The sequence below is a fragment of the Artibeus jamaicensis genome, unplaced genomic scaffold (assembly GCF_021234435.1).
Source record: "Artibeus jamaicensis isolate MK-2021 breed Jamaican fruit bat unplaced genomic scaffold, CSHL_Jam_final contig_490, whole genome shotgun sequence".
Classification (NCBI taxonomy): Eukaryota; Metazoa; Chordata; class Mammalia; order Chiroptera; family Phyllostomidae; genus Artibeus; species Artibeus jamaicensis.
In genome coordinates, this window is record NW_026521861.1 from 16,511,883 (window position 1) to 16,534,887 (window position 23,005).

Below are 23,005 nucleotides of genomic sequence, written 5' to 3' on the forward strand. Positions count from 1 at the left end.
ACCACTTAAATGACACTAGGTTGGGTAAAAAACTTCAAACTGACCTTGAAATACTGCGTGACTTCCAAAAATCTGTATGAAAGAATTAGGGATAAGCAGCAAATGCCACAAAAGCTAAAAATAAAAATTAGCAGAACACCACAATCAAGATATAATTTATTTTAAAAAGCCCTGTGATCGAAGTACTGAGAAGTCGAATATATATTATCAACAATTTAAATATTTAAAACATTATCAACAATTTAAATAGAAAAATATTTAAATATTTAAATGTTAAATGATTATGTGAATACTGGTCACAGATACCACTTGCACACAATCAGACAGATTCCGAGCAGGACCAGGTGCCTCCGCGTGATGACAGGTGCAGTCCCAGTAACTTTTACTGTATTATCGGTACTTTAACATCTTAAACCTTAGTGCAAACCTGTAAAAACACGTTTTTAAAAGCACTTAAAGTTTTATTTGTTAGCTAAATGTGCACAGGACCATGTCTCACTCATCTGTGCGTCCCCAGAACCTCCTACAGCGGCTGGAGAACGTTAGGAATTAAACATTTAGACAACTGGACGAACAGGAGAACCACCCTCTGCAGCCAAGGAGAAAAAAACGGAACCATCCTAAGGATGAAATTTGAACTAGTTCTAAAAGGACTGTCACAGAAAAGCTTCTACACATATGTGTGTATAAACATATCACATTCACAGAGCTACACAAATACATTCCCTATTTTAACACATCTTTAAAAGAAGAATTAGGCTCTGCATAAATAGTCATGCATGAATATGTATGTTTTACATTTATTTCTATGAACTAGAAGAAAGTCAACTGCTTTTTAACCGTACAAGCAGTTTCCTAAAATTACCTGGCATATTAAGTGAATCACCACGGCAAACACACAAACTTCGCTCGTTTAGACTAGTCACCACTAGGCAGCGCTGTCCACCTGTCAGGTCGGTGCGCGGAGGCCACCACACCTGCGGCTCCCCAGCGCTGGTGGGAAAAGCAGACTGGAAACACGGCAAACAGATGGCGCTCTGCCCTCCCTGAGATGTGCTTATTAACCCATTGTAGGTACATTTCTCAACACTCCCAGGAACCTAAAAGCAGCATCTACTTATAGAAAAACAACTGTCGAGAGCTTCTGACACCATCGGAGTCTTCCCCTTGCTTCTCGTCACAAGTTTCAAGAACACCATTTTCCTTCTGAGCCGTCCCGCCTGGCCACCTCCCTCTCCAGCTGTGTCCCAGGGACACGCCTCCCGCTGCACCAGGCGAGTGCTGCTGGCCTCTGTCCCAGGCACACTGCTGGGCGGTACGCACCTCTTCTGACTCCCGCACCGCACTTTCATAAGCCGGGGAACAGCACAAAGCGCGTTGCAGATTATGGAAGTCTGATAGAGCTAAGTTTTCAAAAGCAGACTCTAAGAACAGGCAAGAACCTCGGTCACCAGGGTAAAAGTTCAGAGCCACCCACAGTGCCTTTGTCTTGGGTTCCAAGTAAAGCAGTTAAGAGATACACGTATAAATCTTCCCCAAATAATACCTCTGTAAGGTTTATGTGGTATAAAAGTAATTTAAAGACTAAAATTTCATGCTGATGAACCAAATTGAATAGTTTTCAATATTACTTTTTTTCCTGTGAAAGGACTCATTCAAATTTAATATTAAAATTTAAAACATATGCAATCGTTTAATTAAATAAATAGCTGAATTAAAATGGAAAAACAAAACAACAAAGAAAAATATAATTTCAGCTGCTGGACAGCCAGAAGTACCATGTAACGGCCCTCGACCTCCTTACTCCAGTTGATGCCTAACGGCTTCTCATCATCTGCACCCCGCCACCCGGGGTTTGGTCGGTGGCCTCTCAGCCAAGCCCTCCCCTGTGGTCAACCCTCACAACAAGCCCACTGCACTGCCCCCGCCAGCGTTTATAGTGAGGACTGGTATCTTCACACCATTCGGCAAATGATTTACCGCCAGGCACTTTTGTCCACACACAGGTGGTTAATCAAGAATCAACAGTCGTTTCACGCCAAACATTCCATTTCTCTCTATCATTACTCAGCTTTTGAAACACAACAAAAGTACGTGGATGTTAACTGTAACAGTTATTGTTGTACTAAGTTATACCTTAACCGGAGGTCAATTATCTAGCTATTCTAGGATTTCAGACATTTGAACCAAAGATAAACCCCAAAAGAAAGCAATAAAAGTCAATACAAAGTTAATTCAAAGCATTTCCTAGTGCTTACATCCCCAACTCACAGAAGAATCCCTCAACCTCCTTTGCCACTTCCTCTCGTTACTTTACTAACAACCAACGGGAGTCCAGTTTCTAGGACAATCACTAACCCTGCCACTCCCCCCACACCAGCTCCACTTTTCCTTAACACTACCCCCTGCTAACCGCTCTGTCATTTACTCATTTACTGTGCTGTTTAATGACCACCGCTGACCCCTCCCTCTGGCCCCAGAAAGTGAGCTCCACAAGATCAAGGGATCTTCACCAGACTTACATGTTAATTATCAAACGCCTCTGGAACAGTGCCTGGCACATGCTATGTGCTCAATAAGTATATTTTTAAAGATTTTATTTACTTATTTTTAGAGAGGAGAAGGGAGGGAGAAAGAGGGAGAGAGAAACATCTACTGGCTGCCTCTTGCATGCACCCCCAACTGAGGACTTGGTGCATAACCCAGGCGTGTGCCCTGACCAGGACTCAAGTCAGTGACCTCTAGGTCTGCAGGACACCCAAGCCACTGAGCCAGCACACTCAATAAATATTTTAACAAACACATTAAGAAACCGCAAATTCAAAAGGTGAAGTGCTAAAACCAGATGAACACGCACAGCAAAAATGGACAACAAAAGGAGAGAGATGACAAGAGTCGTTTCAGAGGAAACAGCAGCAGGTGGAGGGCGTGTGGCGCACGTACAGGGCGGGCCCCATAGCTGAGCCGACCTTAGCAATAAAGACGTCTCGGTTACCTGGAAAACTTGCGCATGCTGCACATTTCGTTCACTGATGTCAGTTACTCTACATAAACGATTTAGGCCCACCATAACTTCTCCACACAGTACGATGTGCTGCAGAGTAAAAAGCACTGAAATTTGCAGACATTACTCTGCAGCTGGTCACCCACGTAATCTTGGGCAAGTGACTTTAATCCCCCAAACCAGGGAAGTCAATCTACACAGTCACGGGGTCCTCTGATATGTGATGCTCCGACATTATGGTCTGAGACAGGTTTCTGGAGATCAGTGAGCAAGACAGACTTTGCGGGAACACGTCCCCAGTGCCAGCTTTAACTCAGCCCCTTTGCATCACCCCCCAAACTAACATTATGGTTAGAATACACGGCGCCTCTGCTCTAACTCATCTCCGTGATTCAAAAGCTTTGATAATCTGACAACTGTCAGTAAATGTCTCACGACGCCTTAAGACAAAACACAACCTGAAAGTGCCCTGACTTAGGCCTTGCTCATAAAAAGTGGCTTTTCTGTTTGAATTACACCAGTAATTTCCTATACCCTCTATTTTATTCAAATAAGTTACCCCTGGCCTTAAAAATACATTTAAAATATTTCAAAATGCGCAAAGCTAAAATAGTACATACCTGTAGGTGACTGTCCGTTTGCATAACAAAGGAAGTATAGTCTGATACAATGAATAACTTTCTAAACATAACTTATTATTTTCATATAGAGTAAAACTATTAAAAAGGAAAAAGGAAGCTAAAATCTTCTGTTAAGTTCCAGAAAACACTTAAGTCTCTAACGAGCCAAGAATCATTTCCACTCATCACAGTCAATGCCTTGATGCAAACTACCTGTAACAAATGGCAGAAGGAAAGCACCCGTCCACACTCCACAGGCTGGGAAAACTCCACGTTCACGCCCCACACAGGGACAGGACCAGGCCAGGACCCAGGAGCAAGCCTGTTCTGGACCTAGGGCGCCACCTGGTGGCTGGAGTCACAACGATCCAGGGCTTTTTTTCTCTCCCTGTCTCCAAGGGGTCCCAAAGGACCCACTGGGACTTTCTCCCCTTTTCATGACTACGTTTACTGTCTGACCATATATGTGTAACTACAACATTCCCCAAAATAAGTATCCATCAGAAGTGCAGGTCTCCTTACATCCGAGTCTCTCACAGGAAGTTCTCTGAACTAATTCAGGAAACAGTTTCCATGGAAGCACAAGAAGAACCTCCGTCTTTTTAAGTTTGAAACTTCCACAAAATCACCTGATGGAATCAGACAAAAGTGTGACTGATAAAAAGACATTTTTCGGGACTTGTTCTCAGATCACTGAACAGACAGGAAGTTGGGAGGGAACAAGGGCAGGGCTGCCCGTGCTGAAGCTGGGCACCAAAGACACTACACTACTGATTACCTTCAGGAAGGCTTAAAATCTTCAATCTGGCAGGTTCTTTTAAACTAAAGTAAAAACAGACCACTCGGGTGTGCTTCCTAACTGTAGGACTGTGTCTTTCAATACATGAACTGGACTTTCAAAAAAAGCCTTTTAATCTAAAACTTCTCTTTAAAAAGTTTGTTAATTTTTTAAAGCCTTTCAAAGATCTCCTCTAAAAATGAATGGTAACGCGCATCACGAGTATCTACAAACAAGCAGAGAAAGCCTGTCCTGCCGTCACTCGCCTGTCTCAGTGGATGACACCTCTGTGAGCTGCCCCTCCGGTTCAGAGTGCCGCGGCTGCGTTTCACACGCGGACGGGGAGTGGAGGTGGCGCGCTCCGCCGGCCCTGACACAAACGCCTAGCGGGGGATCCACCGCTCTCCTCCTGTCTCTAGCGTGCGGATGTGCGATGGCAGAGAAGAGCGAAAACGGGGAAGGGGCAACCGTGAGCCCGAGAACCTTCACCTACCCAACTAGATAGGGAACAGCACGCTCACAAGGGAAATCCTTCTGTACTGATGGTCTTTTTAAAATCACATTTTATTGGTTATGCTATTACAGTTGTGTCAATTGTCCCCCTGTGCCCCCTCCACCCAGCACCCCGCTCCCTCAGGCAGTTCCCCCACCACTGTCCATGTCCATGGGTCACACATACAAGTTTTTGGCTGCTCCATTTCCTACACTGTTCTTTACATCCTCATGGCTATTCCATAACTGCCTGTTTGTACTTCTTAACCCCCTCACCTCATCACCGGTCCCCCGTTCTTTAACAGGGACTCCCTGAGAGCAGGCAGGTGTCCACTGCAGATAACAAAGCCATGGGGCAAACTGTTCAAGAAGGTTCTAGTCCACACCGTGGTGGACGAATAAAGTCAGGGGGCCACGATCCAAGGCACTGGCTGTCCAACACCTCGCGTCAGCCCCCAGGGTCACAGGCAATGAAGAGGGATACACGACAATGCCACCAGTCCTCCTACCTGACACTAGGTGCACCCCAATACACGGCCACATGGTGACTTACAAGCAAATCACTCCAGCCAGGTTTATTTCCTATCCTCCCTACCTACACTTCAGGTAAAAAAGTCAACTTCACAAAAAAAGACACATTCCCCCTAAAATCTAAATCCAAGTTCCTTTCATTCTGTTACAATGTGACTATTATACACATACGACGTGTATTATACACATACACTTACGTGCAAAAATCACACCGCGCATCTCCCTCATGGAGGGCACTCGGGGCTCCCCGCAGCCTTCCTCCACAGCGCAAGAGAACGCCTCCCGGGCACCAGGTGGACGAGGTCTCATTGCTTGCTGCTTAAATATTTCATTAAGACAATTACCTGGATTCAGTCACTCCATTTCACAGGGCAGGTTCACATTCTCACTGAGAAAACAGGAGTCATCTCCTGTTTTTGGCAAAAGATGCCGTTGGGTAACTTTTAACCCCCCTGATCTACACTGTTAATCATGTCCTCTGCTCTGAGGGGTGTAATGGCACTGTCATTGTGCCCTCCCTCCGAGTGCCACTGCTTACTCCCTTTCATGTCGCTGACCCTGTCAGTGTCAGTCACTCACGTCATAAAAGTGCATGAAATAGAAATGCAGAACAAAGTGCATTCTGAACACTGAAGCCCACAATCACACAGGTTATCCAAAATAAGACCCTTCTTCCTAACATCTTTCCACCAACTTAAAAATTAATCCGGGACATGTGTCTCACGCACCGTCAAAAGCCAAGTTCAACGTCCCGCTGCCGGGCGTGCTGCGGGGAAAGGCACCCACATCCTGCCCTGGGATCTAACAGGTATGTCCCCTGCAGTCCCCTCATCAATATGAGTTGTGATGTTACAGAGCTTGTTAACTTTTTAGGAATGATGAGTACTGTGGTCATGTAGAAGAATATACTCTCTCAGGAGAAGCATACAGAATATTTACAGGTGAAGTGTTATCTACAACTTATTAGTTTGGCCAAAATGTTAGTTTAGCTTTTTTTCCCATAAAATAAAAGACATATTTTTCATTTTCACCAGTAACTTTACTGATTTGGATATTCTGAGTATGTTGTCCATCTCCTGCATGGTAGAATGCTGACTGTTCTCAATTAATGTCTCGATTTGGATCGCTATCAACTCCCACTGGTCCACCTGACCGTGGAGCATCGTCCAGCGAGGAATCTCCAGCATGAAACTTCACAAACCACTTCTGACACATTTGATCAGTCACAGCACCTTCTCCACACAGTGCACAATCTTTTTTTTGCGTTTCAGTTGTGTTTTTACCTTCCTTGAAATAATAAAGTATATGCCCTGACTGGTGTGGCTCAGTGGATTGAGCGCGGGCCTGCGAACTACATGATCACGGTTCGATTCCCAGTCAGGGCACATGCCTGGGTTGTGGGCCAGTTCCCAGCAGGGGACTCACGAGAGGCAACCACACATTGATATTTCTCTCCTTCTCTTCTTCCCTTCCTAAAGATAAATAAATAAAATATTTTTTAAAAAAAGAAATAATAAAGCATAATATGCCAAAAATGTTGCGAATTTTCTTTCATCTTCAATATTAAAATGGCTACACAAAAATGCACCAATTTTGATACTTTTTTTAAACCAAGCTGATATGACAGCTGTCACAATACAATGTAACAAAATTGTTTCAAATGAAGTTGGACAACTAAGTGCTACTAGAGCCATCTTGGGGGGGGGGGGAACTAAATGAACTTTTTGGCCATCCCAATACCTCCAAATGATTCCACTTAAAAAGAGAGAGAGAGAAAGATAAAGCAAATCTGACAAATTTAACAACTTTGTGTTTATTGTATTCTTTCAACTTTTCTGTTAATAAATTTCAAAAGTTTCCAAGTAAAAAGTTGAGGGGAAGAAGTCACAATCACTAAAACTATTTAAAAGATACGAGTGATTATCATACTTACTCTTCCCACTTTCTTTTGTGTTTGAAAGCCCACAACCGAACCTGAAACACAGTCTGATCGATGCCTGAGAAGCGTGACGAGACCTCTGGGCCTGTGACTACAGCCTGCTTTTCAAACAATTTTTAAAAGCTGAAATCGATTTTAACTATTCTAAAGAACCAATGGCAATGAATAGATACTATTAGGTGATGTTATTTATGTTCAACAACATAACAAGTAAAATTTCATCTTAAAAATCCCCAAGCTGGTTTTATGTCATACCATACAAAAAGTAGGTCACAAATTATTCCCATTTTATTTTATTTACATTGTATTATTTTTTGAAAATTTGGTATCTACCTGCATGATTGAAAACAGTAATGGAAACAAACACAATGGAGTAATTTACAAAGTCCTATACAATCTCACTATCTTCAATTATGTACAACTCATCTAAGGATGTTACCAAAAAGGACTGATATGCTACTTTGGATATCAAAGCAATCTATATTTACTTAGCTTTTCATCAAATCTCTCAAGAAATAACCTACTTTACAGAGTGTTATTTCACGGTTACTAACAGAATTAGAATGGATTTCATGCACTGATGTGGCCACTCCAAGTCACAACCTGGTGTGCTGGCTGCTACGTAAATGTTTTACAAGAGCAGAACATGTATTTTCTCGAACATGATTTAGTTTTGCTCCTTGCATTGACATAACCACACCACAGTACGCTGCTGGACGGAGCTCTGTGTTTGGAGCAGAGCAGTCCCAAGGGTGCTCTTGACAACACTGCACATTTTGTTGATAAACAAGAGGACAACAAACTAAACCCTAGGCCAGCCAGTCAACCAGAGAGCAGTGACTGCTAAGAAGAGCCCTCTTGCGGTAAGAACAAACCTCCAAGACTGGCCTCAAACAGGCCAGAATTTAATTAAATCGGATAATCTCTAAACCCTCAATTTGCCCGAGGGCACAGTAGGAGATGACAGAGCCATCGGCCAGCAATCAGAGGCAGCTCAAAGCTGGGTGTGACACCCACAGAGGCAAACATCCTGACAAAGAGATCAGAAAGAGACAAAGAGGACAGGACTGAGACCCACGTCATTCCAGGGGAGACTGCAACATCCAAGACTGAACCCTAGGGAGCGGCGTCAGAGGCCTCCCGTACATAAATGCATATTCTCCTTCCTCCCCTTACCTGACTTTAAAAGCTACTGCATAAAACAACATGTATATAATTGTATGGTTGGGACTGTAACATATAGAAAAATAACATATACATTTGACCATAACATCACGAAGGAGGTGGATGTTGTGGATAAAAAGGGGTGCCCTAATCAATCACAAAGTCCTACGTAGGCAGGTCACCGTGGGGAGGCCGGTGACTTCACTAGTGAAAGGCTTTTAAGCCAGCCCTGTTCATCGTTTCTCTGCATCCAGGTTAACATACCCTTAAAAGGCCCCCTTCCGGGACCCCCTTCTAGAGCGTGACCACCCTGGAGACCACACATCCTCCTACCTACCCTGGACTCTGCTATCCCAGCCGCACCTCCCCCCTTCACGCCATCCCTCACCTCCGATGCACCAGGAAACTGCACAGCCGACTCTCCGAGGCACCTGCAGTCCTGCTCCCCAGCACCTGTCGGCAGCGTCGGCTCAAATACACTCTCACGGAACAGAAACGGCCCACCCATTTCTCCCAGCAGCACCCCACCCCACTGGGACCCACCACCCTGTTCTCCATATAGAGGAGCTTGATGTATATTTCTTAGATTTCATACATAAGAGAGATCATATGGTACTTTTCCTTCTCCGACTTACTTAACACCCTTCAGGTCCACCTACGTTGTTGCAAATGCCAGGATTTCATTCTTTTTTATGGGTGGAATATCTACATGCCTATATATGTACACATCTATATATATACATATAGAGAGATATATCTATATATAGATATATGTCTATAAAGACCTATATGTAGATATAGATATATCTATAGATAAATATAGATACATCTATAGATATAGATCTCTATCTATAGATCTATATAGATCTATACAGACCTATACAGATATCTCGAGACAGAGATCTATATATAGATATAGATAAATGTGTATATATACCTATATATATATCGACTGATACCTATACCACATCTCTTTCCATTCACCCATCAGTGAACTCTCAGGTCGTTCCCACACCTTGGCTACTGTAAATGATGCTGCAACAAACACAAGGGTGCATCTAACTTTCAGGTAGTGTTTTTGTTTCCTTCAGATAAATACCCAAAACTGGAAGTGTTAGATCCTGTGGTAGTTCTATTTCTAGTTTTTGAAGAAACCCCCACACTGTCATGGGTAAAAAGGGGGTGCTGTAATCAATCGAAGTGAAAGCTACCTCACGGGGTGATCTGACCATAAACCACCAGCAGGGCAGGCCACGGCAGGGGTGGCACCCAGGGCCTGCAGCTTCACTAGTGGCATAAAAGGTTCATCTCTGTCTTAAGCCAGCCCCGTCCTGCTGTTTTCTGCATCTAGGGTAACAAACCTTTAAAATGCCTCCTTCTCAGACCCCTCAGAACAGCACAGAATCTTGTTAACTGTCCCGTGAGCCGATCCCCATCTTCCTTTCTCCCATCCTCCCGTAATCTTCCTTCTGTTCCCTGCTTAATTCCAAATGCGTAAAAGAAACTACAAACTGTCCTTCTAGAAAGGATTTTTCTCACTCTGCTGAGATCCTGCTTCTAGGTGCATCCTCTGCTTAGCTCGAATAAACTCTAATGAACTTCTTTTAAAATTTTTCTACAGGTTTGAGCATTCTTACATCAATACTAATGCAGTGGTACCTTGGTACTAGTTGCTGATTTGTTCTAGAACTTGTGCCAAACGATGAAGCATTTTTTCTTGCTCTATCAAGTACAACAAGTCCTGAGCAAGTGCCAAGTGCTGAAACATTTTTTTTCTCGTCAAAATGCAACGAGTACAGGGTTTGACCCATTCTGAAGCTGGCAAATACTGAGATATGAGTATATTAGACAAAACAGATTTTTAAACAAAAAATCCACCCTGGCCGGGTAGCTCAGTTGGTTAAAGCATCATCCCAATATGCCAAGGTTGCTGGTTCAATCCCCAGTCAGTGCACATATAAGAACCAACCAACGAATGCATCAGTAAGACGGATGCCTCTCTCCCTCTCCCTCCCTCCTTCCCTTCCCCCTTCTCTAAAATCAACAGAAAAATAAGTAAAACAAAAAAACACTACTAGAGATAAAAATAACCTACAGAATGAAAAAATATTTGCAATCATGTATGATAAGGGACTTGTATGTAGAATATATGTAAAGAGCTCCTACAGCTCAATAATATAAAAACAAATAACCCGTTTAAAAATGGACAAAGGACCGGAAGAGACACATCTCCAAAGAAGTGATACAAATGGCCAGAAAGCACATGAAAAGACGATCAACAGCATACAAATCGAAAGCAGAAAGAGATCACACCCACCAGGATGGCTAAAATTAAAACTGAAAAATGGAAAAAAGACAAGCGTTTGTGCGGACGTGGGGAGAGGGGAACTGGAGTATTTCTGGTGAGAACCGTCTGGCAGCTCCTCAACAGGTCAACGCAGTCAGCACGCGGCCCGGCAATGCCACCGCGAGGTCTGCGCCCAAGAGGAACGAAAACTTACGTCCACATAAAAACTTGCACACGAATGCACACGGCAGAATTTTCCATAAAAGCCAAAGAACGAACACCCAGATGTCCACGAACAGGTAAGTGGAGAAACAAAATGCAGTGTGTCGTCTATTTGTACAATGAAATACGACTCAGCGTGGAAAGAATGACGTACTCACACACTACCCCACGGGTGAACCCTGGAAACGTCAAGGCTGCGTGAAAGACGCCAGTCAACGACAGACCACACACTCTACGGTTCTGTTTGCATAAAGTGTCCAGATCAGGTAAACCCAGGGGCAGGAAGTGGGGCAGCGGTGGCCCAGAGCTGGGGCGGCTGGGGAAGTGAGGAGAGACTGCTGGTGGGGGTGGGGGTGAAAACATTCTGCGGTTACAATGACATTTGTAATATTCTAATATAAAGTAACATGTATTATTATATATCATACAGTAATCCCCCGATACAGGCGAACAACCCTGTGAATACACCGTATTCAGTACGGTACAGTTCGAATGGGTGAACTGTGTAGTACGTGACTTCTATCTGAATGAAGCCATAATAAAGAAAAAACAGTGAAGAGTCTTGACTTGCAAAGCGTTATTTCGTGCTACTTCTTTGAAACTACATTCAGTGAGATGACAAATAAGCCCATATGAAAAACAACAGACTTCAAACGTCTTTGAAAACTCCATGTCAATGCAGTTCGCTGTCAAGTACGTAAAATGCACCACTGAGCTAGAAGTCAAAGGATGTATCGAAGCCAAATACACTAACTTGTGTGAAATCAAAGGAGTCCACTGTCAAAAACGCTTTCGTCAGTACACATTTTTTGTATGCCGTCTGACCATATAAAACAGATCACTGTGGTAAAATTATTTGGCCACAATAAAGAAATCCATTATATATTTCTATTTAAAAACAAGGTCAAATCACATACCCAAGTTCAGTACTACTGGTGGGAGTAAATGTAAATTAAAATGTATAGTAACTGCATTCAAAGGGAAATGAAAATCTGAACGGCTCACAATAAAATTGACTAGCACAGGCTTTTCATTTAGTGCTATCTTCATCTTTCTTAAAAAAAAAAAAGAAAACATGTACCACTTTTAGAGTAGGTTACTACCCTGTAACACGCATCATTTAAATTACACATCAGAGTTGTATTATAACATAATATTGCGAAAATGTAACCCGGCACAAGGACAGAAGACAAAGCCTCTCCAAGCCTCCTGGACCTCGGACAGAAGGCGCCCGAGCCTTCTCCGGGTGCCAGCTGCCCCACGCCGCGTTCCGGCCGCGTTCCAGGTTCGGGTCGGCACACACCCGGCCTTCCCAGGAGCTCTCACACTCAGCCTGCTCGACACAGAACGCACTGTCAGGACCTAAGTGCGCACTTCCTTCCTCCTCTTGGACTTCTTACCTCAGATAACGTCACCACAATCTACCTGGTCGCCCAAGCCACAAATTCGAAACACTCACCTGGGCCCTTCACACTCCTCCCTTTCCGACTCCCCAAATGTCCCTCGGTCGAACACCAAATCCTGGTCAAGTCTACCTGCCCGGTATCTGCTTCTTCCTCCTCCCACCACTGCCCTCACCTGGGCTCCGCCTCCAGCCCCGCCTCCCCCAACAGAAGCCTCCCACACAACCCTGACCCTCCTCGAGAGCACCCCTGGGCCACAGGCAGGAGGCTGGAACACCAGACAGTATGGTGGGACCTCTCCACCCGTTTAAAATGTGCGGTCAAGGTCAGGACCCTGCTCCCCCAGAGCTCTCGGGCAGGCCAGGCGATGGCACGGCAGCCATGAGGAACAGGGACAACTCTGCGGTCAGAAACCCCCTGGAGAGAAATTTACCTCTGACCCAGCAATCCGAAATCCCGTGACAATCACACACGGAGAAAAGTACGAGGCAGTCTCCGCACAAGGGTGTTGCCCACTACACTGCGACACGGGGGGAAGGGTGGAAAGAGACAGACACCGACGAAGGTCGACTGGAGAACCACAGCACCTCCACGAAGGAGCTCCGTGAGCCAGGAAACGGAAGGACCACGCTCTCCACCCGCGTTGTTCTGCGGGGGCCCCCAAGACGTGACCAAGCTGACACACTGCCTGTGTCAGAAAGAGGGGAACGTGTGCACGTGTGTGGGGGGGAGGGGACAGTGGTATGCACTACAAACCCTGTGTCCGAGACACGGAAACATGTACACATACACGTACTCATAAAAGCGGAAAACGAGAGAAACATCCGTCACACAGCTACCACACATACACTCACTTACATAGTATTTTCAAAGTAAATCAAAAGACACAAAACTAATTCCAAGATAGATTGTGCAGTTTCTTTTAAAAATGCTATCGAAAGCATGAGAAAAATCCATTCTAAATTAAAAGACGTTTACAAGAATATCAACTTTGCCCTGGCCAGTGTGGCTCAGTGGATTGAGCACCAGTCTACCAACCGAAGGGTCGCTAGTTCGAGTCCCAGTCAGGGTGTATGCCTGGGCTGCAGGCTAGGTCCCCAGTCGGAGGTGCACAAGAGGCAACCACACACTGATGTTCCTCTCTTTCTCCCTCCCTTCCCCTTTCTCTAAAGATAAATTTAAAAAATCTTTTTAAAAGAAAGAGAATATCAACCGAATGTGGTGTACAGATCTTACACGGTCCAGATTCAAACAAATTCACAGTAAAAAGATATTTTTAAGAAAATCAAACATGTACTGAATATTTAAATGATATGATTATTATTAATTGTGTTGAGTGTGGTTATGATATTATAGTTACACATTTTTAAAATTTTTTAACTTTTAATCTAGAGCAGATTTCCCTCTCTTTTTCTAAATAGGGTGTGTTTGTTTTACTTCTTATGTATTTAAAGAAATGAGGCCATTTGTCTTATAGAATTGCCCAGATGTCATTTTAATATATTCCTTTATCCTTCCTACTTTTTGTGGACTGATCATTTTAACTGTGAGCTTGCAGCTTCCAGATCAATTTCTCAAGACATTCCACAAGAGGCGCCTTACACCTCTTCTACATAGTCCTGTTCCTGAGAACGCTCTAATTCTGTTTTGGCCTGACAGACAATCTTGTCAGAGCTTACTCGGATGGAGTCCTTCAGAAATCCTGCTCCCCGCACTAACTCAACAGCTGCTGGATCAGCACCGAACCCGCTCACCGGTCTTTCTCCCTGACCACACTGTGAACATCCCCAGCAATGAGCTAAGTCTGCAGGGACGGACTCCACGGAGGCCTGAAGCCTAAGGGGCACAGTCCTGGACGAGCAACCTTTACCCAGTAAACACATCGGATCATGTCGGCCTGTTTTGGCCCAACTATCACACCCAGTGAGCAAGCAGGCACACAGCCAGAATCCCCAGGGCGGTAGGAAGGAGTAATGTTCAGAGAGGAATCAGCCCCCCTGAGAATATGAAAGGGAGCTTCTCGCACCTGGCAGAATCCCTGCTCTCCACGAATGCTCTCACCCACAGCTGCCTGTCCTAGCAGGGAACTTATGGAAGCGCTTCCCAAATCAGGAGGTGCACATGCATCACCTGGAGATGGGGTTCAAAATGCAAATTCAGGAGGTGGGGGGCCTGGGAATCTGCACAGCGCAGGCTGTTGGTCTGCACCCCACACTTGAACTAGCAAGGCTCTGGGAGACCAGAAGTCAGCCCTCTCTCAGGACAGGCATTAACTCCTGCCTTATTAATCATCACTTTAAAGTTAACACTTCCTGTCATTAAAAAAAGAAAAAATCAAAACATTAATTCTTCTGCACCTGTTGGTATCTTTCTCCTAATACATCACTGTTCCTCTGTGGCAACTACACGATCTCATTCTTCTGAATATCTCTAGCCTAAAAAAGAAGCCCTTATTAACTGCTTGTTAAATGATGCGCTATATACATCTGAAACTAATACTAAATACTGAATACAAACTGTAATTAAAAAATAACACTTAAATTAAAAAATAATAATGCTCTATCTAATCTCAACAGTTATGCTTTCTTGCTTGCTTCTCAGGATGTCTGCTTGCCAGTGTGTCCTTCCCATCTGATTACTGCTTCCTTGAGGACAGACTCGTCCCTTGACCAGTGCACAGAGGCCAGTGCACAGAATGAGCACCCAGTGACGTCTGCTGACTCAGCCCGGTGACAACAGATAAAGACACAGCACTCAAGCTCCTGGACAGAACACTGAGCAAAAACATTCCTTTTTCTGGGGACTTAAAATGCTTACCTGTATGACTCCTTTCATAAATATCAGCAACACACACTGAGAGCAGAGAGTGATATATGCCCCACTTAACAGATTAGAAAATTGGCATAGGAACGTTACATTATGTTCTTCACAGACAACCTCATCAACAGAGGAAAAAACGTTTAACGAAAGGTACCTCAGTCTTCCCACATTCATCAGGCGAATCCTGGTGTATGGCCATTTGATACTTGACATATAAAGAAAGTGACTGGCTGAAGGACGACTTGAACTCTGGGTCCTCAAAGGAGACAGGTACTAACCTCACCTTCAGAGCAAGGAAAATAGAAGCAAATGCTGTTGAAACATCTCTACCTGGTGACATGCTTCTGAAGGTGAGGCTAGAGTAAGATCTCCACAAATCCACTTCCAAAGCTCAGCGCTGGAAGCTTCCATGGACGGAACTGACCCTGGGGCGAGCTGACCGACATCGAGCCTGTGCCATTAACTTTATACTAATACTTGAGGCCAAGACAATGTATCTTTCTCTCATTTTGTTTTTTTCTCTACCCACCTATGGCAGTTTTCTGCACAACCTTGAGTCAACACTATCACTAAGGGTGATGGCCACTACTTTTGTCACCACGACATAGTAAGAGAATCCGGCTATTTTATCCTTCCAGATTTCTCCTGGGTAATTTGATTTATAAAATTACAAGCAAATGAGGACTTCTGTTAAAATTTCTATCTTATTTTTCCAGTTCTACTCAGTTGAAAACGGGCAACACATCAACAGAGTAAACTGGCGGTTATGAACGCTTTCTACATGGGACTAAAACAGGGATAAAGCGCATTAACCATGTTGTGCAAAATATGCCTGCTATAAAAATATAAAGCCTTTTGCATTTTTCTCATTAATACTTGTACTCAGGGCTCTATTCCTTTTCGATAAAGACATCTAAACATACTGACTATAAATAAAGATAACTGATTTGATGTGTTACTTCCCCACTCTGAAATTACACATGATTGGCATTTAATCATGGCACTAGGTAAAACTTGCACTTTCAGAATGTCCATAAATCCAGTCCTATCTCTTGGCAGATATGCTGCAAACTGAATATAAATAAATGTACCACAAGTAAACCCAGAATTCATACAGTGATACCAAGTGGAAGGGAAAGTTCCGTTGCACAGAAAAATTACACTTGGCCTGCTGACCTGGCTTATAGTTGGTTTATCAGGTGGGTGGTTGTGAATAACCATCTGGTAACGTTTATAGACCTGGTACGACTCCAGCATTGTAGCTTTGAACTGAGAACTTGGTGGAGATGATCTCACCAGCCTCACCTTCAGAAGGAGTTAGAAAACAATGTTCATTAATTCATTTGTTTATCTCATGACTATGCATTAGGTTACTCCCATCCAAAAAGAACCAAATGTTTCAATACAAACATTAAAGCATAAACATATAATATTTTAACATCAAAAATCAACACATAGTAAATAAATCTGAAAAGTTATTTCTCCAACATACAGACTCATTAAGAAGGCAGAGGGTGCTGTCTAAATTCCAAGACCAGTTAGAGTCACAACCAAATTATGCGAGCCCACCTCTACTGTAAAATGACAGAATACTTCTGGTACTGCAATGCAAACACAAATAAGTACTCTCTAATCTCAGCAACTCACCTTCAGTGAATCGGTCAAAAAGACTAAAAATGTGACTGTACTTTTCTGGACACTCTTTCATGAGTTCTTGCTAACAGGAAACCACCTTTTTTTTTATTAAGTCTAAAAGACAAAGTGTTCCTATGTCATAGCATAGTTAAGAATGACGACTCTGACGTCACCTTTCCTTTCCCCAAATCTTAATGTCACCATCTTGGTCAAGAATATAAATTACCGTCTCTGCGCCTTGGTTTGTCCACGTGTAAAATGAAGATGAGATGAAAACAGTGACCGCAAACAGTAATGGCTAACATTTAACATGAATTATTTACTAACCAGTTAAAATGTGTTAGCACAACAGGGCAGTAAAACAGAAAATCAACGGCAATCTAATAAAAGGCCCTATTGGAAAACTTTCCCCAGGCGCCTTGAGAAGAAACTTCTGTGAGGAAAGACTGACCCCCAGTGGACAACAAGCCTGGACCTGCCCAGGTGTCACTACAACAAAAGCGTCAGAGCCGCCGGCTGCAGACGTGGGGTGTTGGGTGTGCGGGGCGCCCTGAACACACTACTTACTTACGACCAAAAGACAAAGGACTCCTCCTAAAGTGTTTTAAATCACATGCTGATGCCCTTTACAATTTGGGAAGGACGAAGTCAATAACAAAGAGTAGCCAAGGAATTATCCTAGCCAAAGCTGGTAACACTTATGTCTGATGATACATATTGTCCTAAGGTTTAGACTGTGTCCAAGTTAACTTTTAATATCAAATCTTTAGTGATAACTGATGTTCTTAGATGAGCTACAAATTCAAAGGCTGACCAGTTACTAATCATGTATGAGAATATGATAGTATCATTATGGCTAATGTTTTTTAAAAAATACAAATGAATACTGAAAAATCTAGACTTAATCTGGAATATAAATCAATTTGGGAAAACAACAGGAACACTGTAAAAGTATTCACAATAAGCTAAACTGGTTTGGAGGAAACTGATGAGGAGTTTATGAAAGTGGTACAGTTTGGCACTGTTTAGTTAATTGCAGGCTGCTGGCTCACATATTAATGTTATCTACTACTCTGATCGAGATCAGAATATTAGAAGAGCTAAAACAGTGATCTGCCTAGTGTTCTCTTTCACTATATAAACCAAAACTGCCAAAAGTAAAATGTATGGTACTTTTTCTTGTTTACTTTACTAAATTTCAATCAAGGGAAATGAAAAGCAACAGTACTTTACATATCATAACATGCTAGTACTGGAGTTGCTTTTGCAACTTTAGTCAAACTGCCTGTTTTTTTCATCTTAAAAGGAAGTTTCTCTCAAGCAGTAGTTGACTTAGTAAATACAAATGTTACTCCATCCCAATTAACTTTAATTTCCCACTGATCAAATAGCAACTAATCAATGGATTAATATAACCTCATATGCAAATACACAAGGTACTCGACAAAAAAACAAACAATAAAACAAACCAAAAAATTATATATTCTTCAAAGTACCTCTAATTTATGTGATGCATTCTCTGGTAAAGATTCAAAAATTAAATCTTCGAGTGCTTTGGGCTGGTTGGATTTAGCCTCTGGTGAGAATAAGGACGGCGGTTCCCGCTGAGCCTGCAAACCCTCACGCTCGCCAGCTGTGTTCTGCTGCATGAGTTTCAACCTCTTCCTTTCTTTCCGGATTTCCTTTGCTTTCCGACATGGGGGCTTACTCAAATCTGCCCCCTTACCTAAAAAGAATTTCAAAACATTAGATCTATCACATTTGGCTCTGGAAATCGTTTTTCAAAAGTCTCAAAGATTCTACTAAGTCCACAGAGTTGCAACGGTTAGGTCAGCTTTGGGGTGGATGCTGCAGGGGCGTCCAACCCACAGCCCACGGGCCGCACGCAGCCCAGGACGACTGTGAATGCTGCCCGACACAAAATCGTAAAGTTACCTAAAACCTTATGCGATATCTTTGTGAGTACGTGTCACAATGTATTTAATGTGTGGCCCAAGACAACTCTTCTTCTTCCAGTGTGGCCCAGAGACGCCAAAGGCTGGACACCCCTGCGAGGACCCTGGTATAGAGCTCTAGTTGACCTTAAAATTCTACCTTAGAAGCGGCAACTGCCAAAGAAAGTAAACAGGCACAGAACTTTTCGGGCAGCTCTGAGTATTTAAATCTGTCACTTTTAAAAAATATTAGCCTGTTCTCTGCGCCTTTGTAAGCAGAAAGAACATAGTCAAACACCTTCACTCAGGACACTGCTGACTGCGGCCATGGTTCCGGAAGCACTGGTGACAGTGACATGCTCAGCAACTGGGTGTCAACAAGTGCCGATCCCAGAACACCCTGGGGCAGGTCTGCCAGTGAAAGACCACCCTTGGGTGTCTCTCCATCTGACTGAGGAGTCACATATTAGTCAGCTCTGATTAATCACAAGTTCTGTTTTAACCAGCCTCGTTAAAATACAAAAATTCTAGCCAGCCAGTGTGGCTCAGTAGGTCAGAGTGCCGTCCTGCGCACCAAGGATTGTGGGTTCAATGCCCTGTCAGGGCACATGCCTGGGTTACAGGTTCAGTCCCCAGGTGGGGCATGTACAAGAGACAATCAATCGATGTTTCTCTCACATTTATGTTTCTCTCTGGAATCAATATGTATCTTAAAATTTTATACACCAAATATTTTAGCAAGTACCCTTTATAATCTATTAAGTCATCCTCAAGGAAGCTATTCTAAGAAAATCCTAAGAGATACAGGCAAATAACACAAATGAAAGCCCCAAAGTAATCTAAATGCCCAATTATAGAGTAACTACACAATTTTAAAAATAACCAACAGAATATCAGAGTCATTTCTAAAAATGCTTTAGAAACGTTAGGGAAATTTGTCATTACACAATGGTAAAAATAATTCCAGTTATGTATGAATGAATATATACATTTAAAACATATCTCCTAAAAAAACACCCACCACCCATGAAGTAGCCTAACCCATCCTCAAATAAATAAATTGAACCTAAACCTGATTAAGATACACCCCCTCCAAAAAGCAAAAAAAAAAAAAAAAAAAAGGAAAAAGAAAAAAAAACAAAAAACAATTCAATCCTGCATCTCATCCAGGGCCTAGACCCACTGGCGGTTTCCAGGTGGCAGCGAGCAGGTTCAACTGCACTGCAGACGGTCCTGGGCAAGGACAGGGGGCAGCAGCACCGACCGTCCAAAACGAAGAGCCCAGTTTCCATAACAAACAACTGCGAACTAGAAAGTGGGGCTGAAGCACACCAATGCTTCCAAGTGGGAAATCTAAACACTGAACAGTCAGCAGCAGGGGGGCACTTTATTTCGGTGTAACAGTCTGGTGAATGTTTTTTAAAGTTCTCATCTGGTAGAGACGAACTCTGGAGGATAAGAAGATAAACTGCCTGGAATTTGCTTCCCTATAAAACTGGAAGAGGAACCAGCCATGAGCATAGATGAAATGAGGGCGGCCATGGTGAGTTAATGATTATTTCAAATGAGGGGAGGGTACGCGGGAATTCACTCAGTCCATGTGGGAATTCTCCAAAATAGACTTTTAGATCTGATACATGGTAATTTTTAATATTTAATATTTTAATATATTAATAAAATATTTAAAATAAAAGAACTAACGCTATCACTCAAGAGAGTAAAAGTTGAAAAACATCATGTAAATCATTCAAAATATTTCTTTGTACTATGCCTGCTATTAGGATGAAATCTCAGACCAACATCAATGTAAATGCCATGAAAGTTTTACATAAAAAAACCATTCAATAAAAGCACAAAGTTTTCTGTACTTTTATACATGTAACAAATAAAAACTAAGATGGTATTAAAAGTCACTCCCTTGGATCATTATGTATAAATAAATATAAGAACAAATTCAGGAACTCAAGCGTAACTATTGAAATTATTTTATGATAACTTAAAAGAATTACATGTACACACACACTCATGCACACACACAATAAACCCATTTAATGATGAGTAAAATTCTTAGATCTAATTCTTTTATCAGTGAAAATACAGGAAAAAAACCTTACCTAATTAAAGGTGAAGTTAAATATCACAATCTGAATATTTTTAAAGAAAAATTTATTATGATTAAAGAAATGTAATGATAAAATGAGAAATTTTACAATGTCTGTATTTTGGACAAGATACCCAAAATTTACTTTGTCTTACTTAATACCAAAAATAAAAATGTTCAGCAGTTTTTTCATATAACTTTGGATGTCACACCTCTAGGGCCCTAAGATAGAAAAAATAGAGCACTTTTTAAATGTCCGTATTTGGTGGTAGTAAGGCTATTCTGCAAGGCTTATTAAACATGGGAGTTTTTAAAAAGGTGTGATTTGACCACTTAAATCCAGGTAGTAAGTTGTACAAAAGAGATCTTAAACGTCACAGATTCCGTGCATAAGTCCGGCTTCTGGCTGGCGAGCACACCCTCGGGCGCTCTCCCCAAGTGGACAAGAGCATCCCGCAGGACCCGAACGGGCCGGTCCCAAACTTGCATTACCTGGCTTCGGAGCTGTGGGCACTGCAACCGACTGCGCCGGCTCCCCAGAGCCCAGCTTCGCTCTTTTATCTTGTGACTGAATTAATTCACAAGATTCTGCTTTCTTCGCACTTTTGCCTTTCTTCTCTTCCCTCTCTTTGAGGTTATCACCAAGCTTCGTAAGGCCGCACTGTACATCCAATTTATTTATTAACGCAACGTCACCAGCGATGGTGTCCTCCATCAGGGGCTCCATAGGCTCACCTACAAATCAGAAGAAATCAAAGTCCATCAGCCAGACACAGTTAAGATACGTAAAGGAAAACGTGTCCCTTCTATCCAATGTGACAGAAACTACGGTGCGTCCACCAAATCTCTTCTCGTGTCTTCCAAAGCCGCAGAGCTGCAGTTAAGACTGTGGCACCAGAGCCGTGGGACTGCCAGTCCCTTTGCAAGTTGTGGCCAAGCTCCCACCAATACAATATAACCAAACTGATAAGTCTAATTTTGCCTCACTTGCTTTAAAAGAAATTCGTGACCCTGAACTTCAAACTTTTCCCCTCCCCACTGGCTAGCAGAGTAAAAACCAGAGTGACCCTGGAAATCCCAAGAAGAGAGTCCTAGAATGGCCAACCTGGAACACGCACACTGGGGCGGCTGTGGAAGGGACAGATGTCTACCATCTGTTAAGTCACTGCAGTCACATCTGTTTAGTTTGCTGTCGCTTTGTTACAGTTATCTGGGCCTTTATCCTAATGGCGCATCACTCCTATTAAGTTGTAGACATAGATAATTCAGAAGACTATGTAAGCCAGATGAAGAACCAACCTAAAAGCTACATAAAAAGACAGGCAACCATCAATTACACATGGACAGCATCCTCTAAACTTATCTGAATATTAATTTTTGAAAATCAGAACATGATTCCCAGCTAATGAAAATCTTATATTGACTACTGAACAAAAGCTATTTAACCTTTACGATTACGTACTGACAATGTAACCAGAGATGCACCAGAATTCTGATGTCCCCATGTGCCACCTGCCCCTGAACCTCCACGTCCCCGAGCCTTCTGGCCTGTCATCCCAGCTCTGCCAAGTCTGCTCCAAGCTGTTCTGAATCCTGCTCCATTAAGGGCAGGGCACGAGGACAAAGAAACCACCTGTCTTGCAGGCCGCAGTCTCTACACAGCTTAAAACTGGGCCTGACATCCCCGGCACTCAAAGCACACTGGGGGCACTTTAACAAGCTCAGGCTGGGCTGGGAGGCTCCGGGACTAGGCATTTCCCACGGCAGAGGTGAGCAAGAGCTCAAAGAACGGGCAGCATTCCCGGTTCTTGTGTATGTATTTAGGCACTGCTTAGGAGTTTGGGGTTTTTTTTAGTAACAAAACTGAAGATGCAAAATATCTGTGCCCACAGTTAATTAAATGTTACTAATTGTCTTTTAGGGAATTCACTCACAATTCAAAATTTAGCAGACAAGTAAGAAACAGAGTTTCAGGCGATGTAATTCCCTTAAGCAAGTCTTATTTAAACAAAAAAATCTGGGCTTGACTCAACAGTGAGAGTGACGATGAGGTCTTCCGTAAGCTGCATACACAC

At 42.9% G+C, this 23,005-nt stretch overlaps 1 protein-coding gene across 9 annotated transcripts in view; it reads right to left on the reverse strand.

The window, feature by feature from the left end:
• The window catches only part of ATE1 (arginyltransferase 1), a 127,087-nt gene that overhangs the window by 95,173 nt on the left and 8,909 nt on the right, over positions 1-23,005 (reverse strand). For 5 of the 9 annotated variants that reach the window (XM_053668397.1, XM_053668394.1, XM_053668393.1 and 2 more), the window contains exons 5-8: positions 21,423-21,665; positions 18,392-18,621; positions 16,437-16,565; positions 15,415-15,543 (exon numbers count right to left, since the gene is read on the reverse strand). In XM_053668397.1, the coding sequence (XP_053524372.1) occupies positions 15,415-15,543; positions 16,437-16,565; positions 18,392-18,621; positions 21,423-21,665 (731 nt within the window). The remainder of the gene's footprint in view (positions 1-15,414; positions 15,544-16,436; positions 16,566-18,391; positions 18,622-21,422; positions 21,666-23,005) is intronic. The other 4 variants (XM_053668400.1, XM_053668395.1, XM_053668396.1 and 1 more) reach the window with 3 other exon arrangements.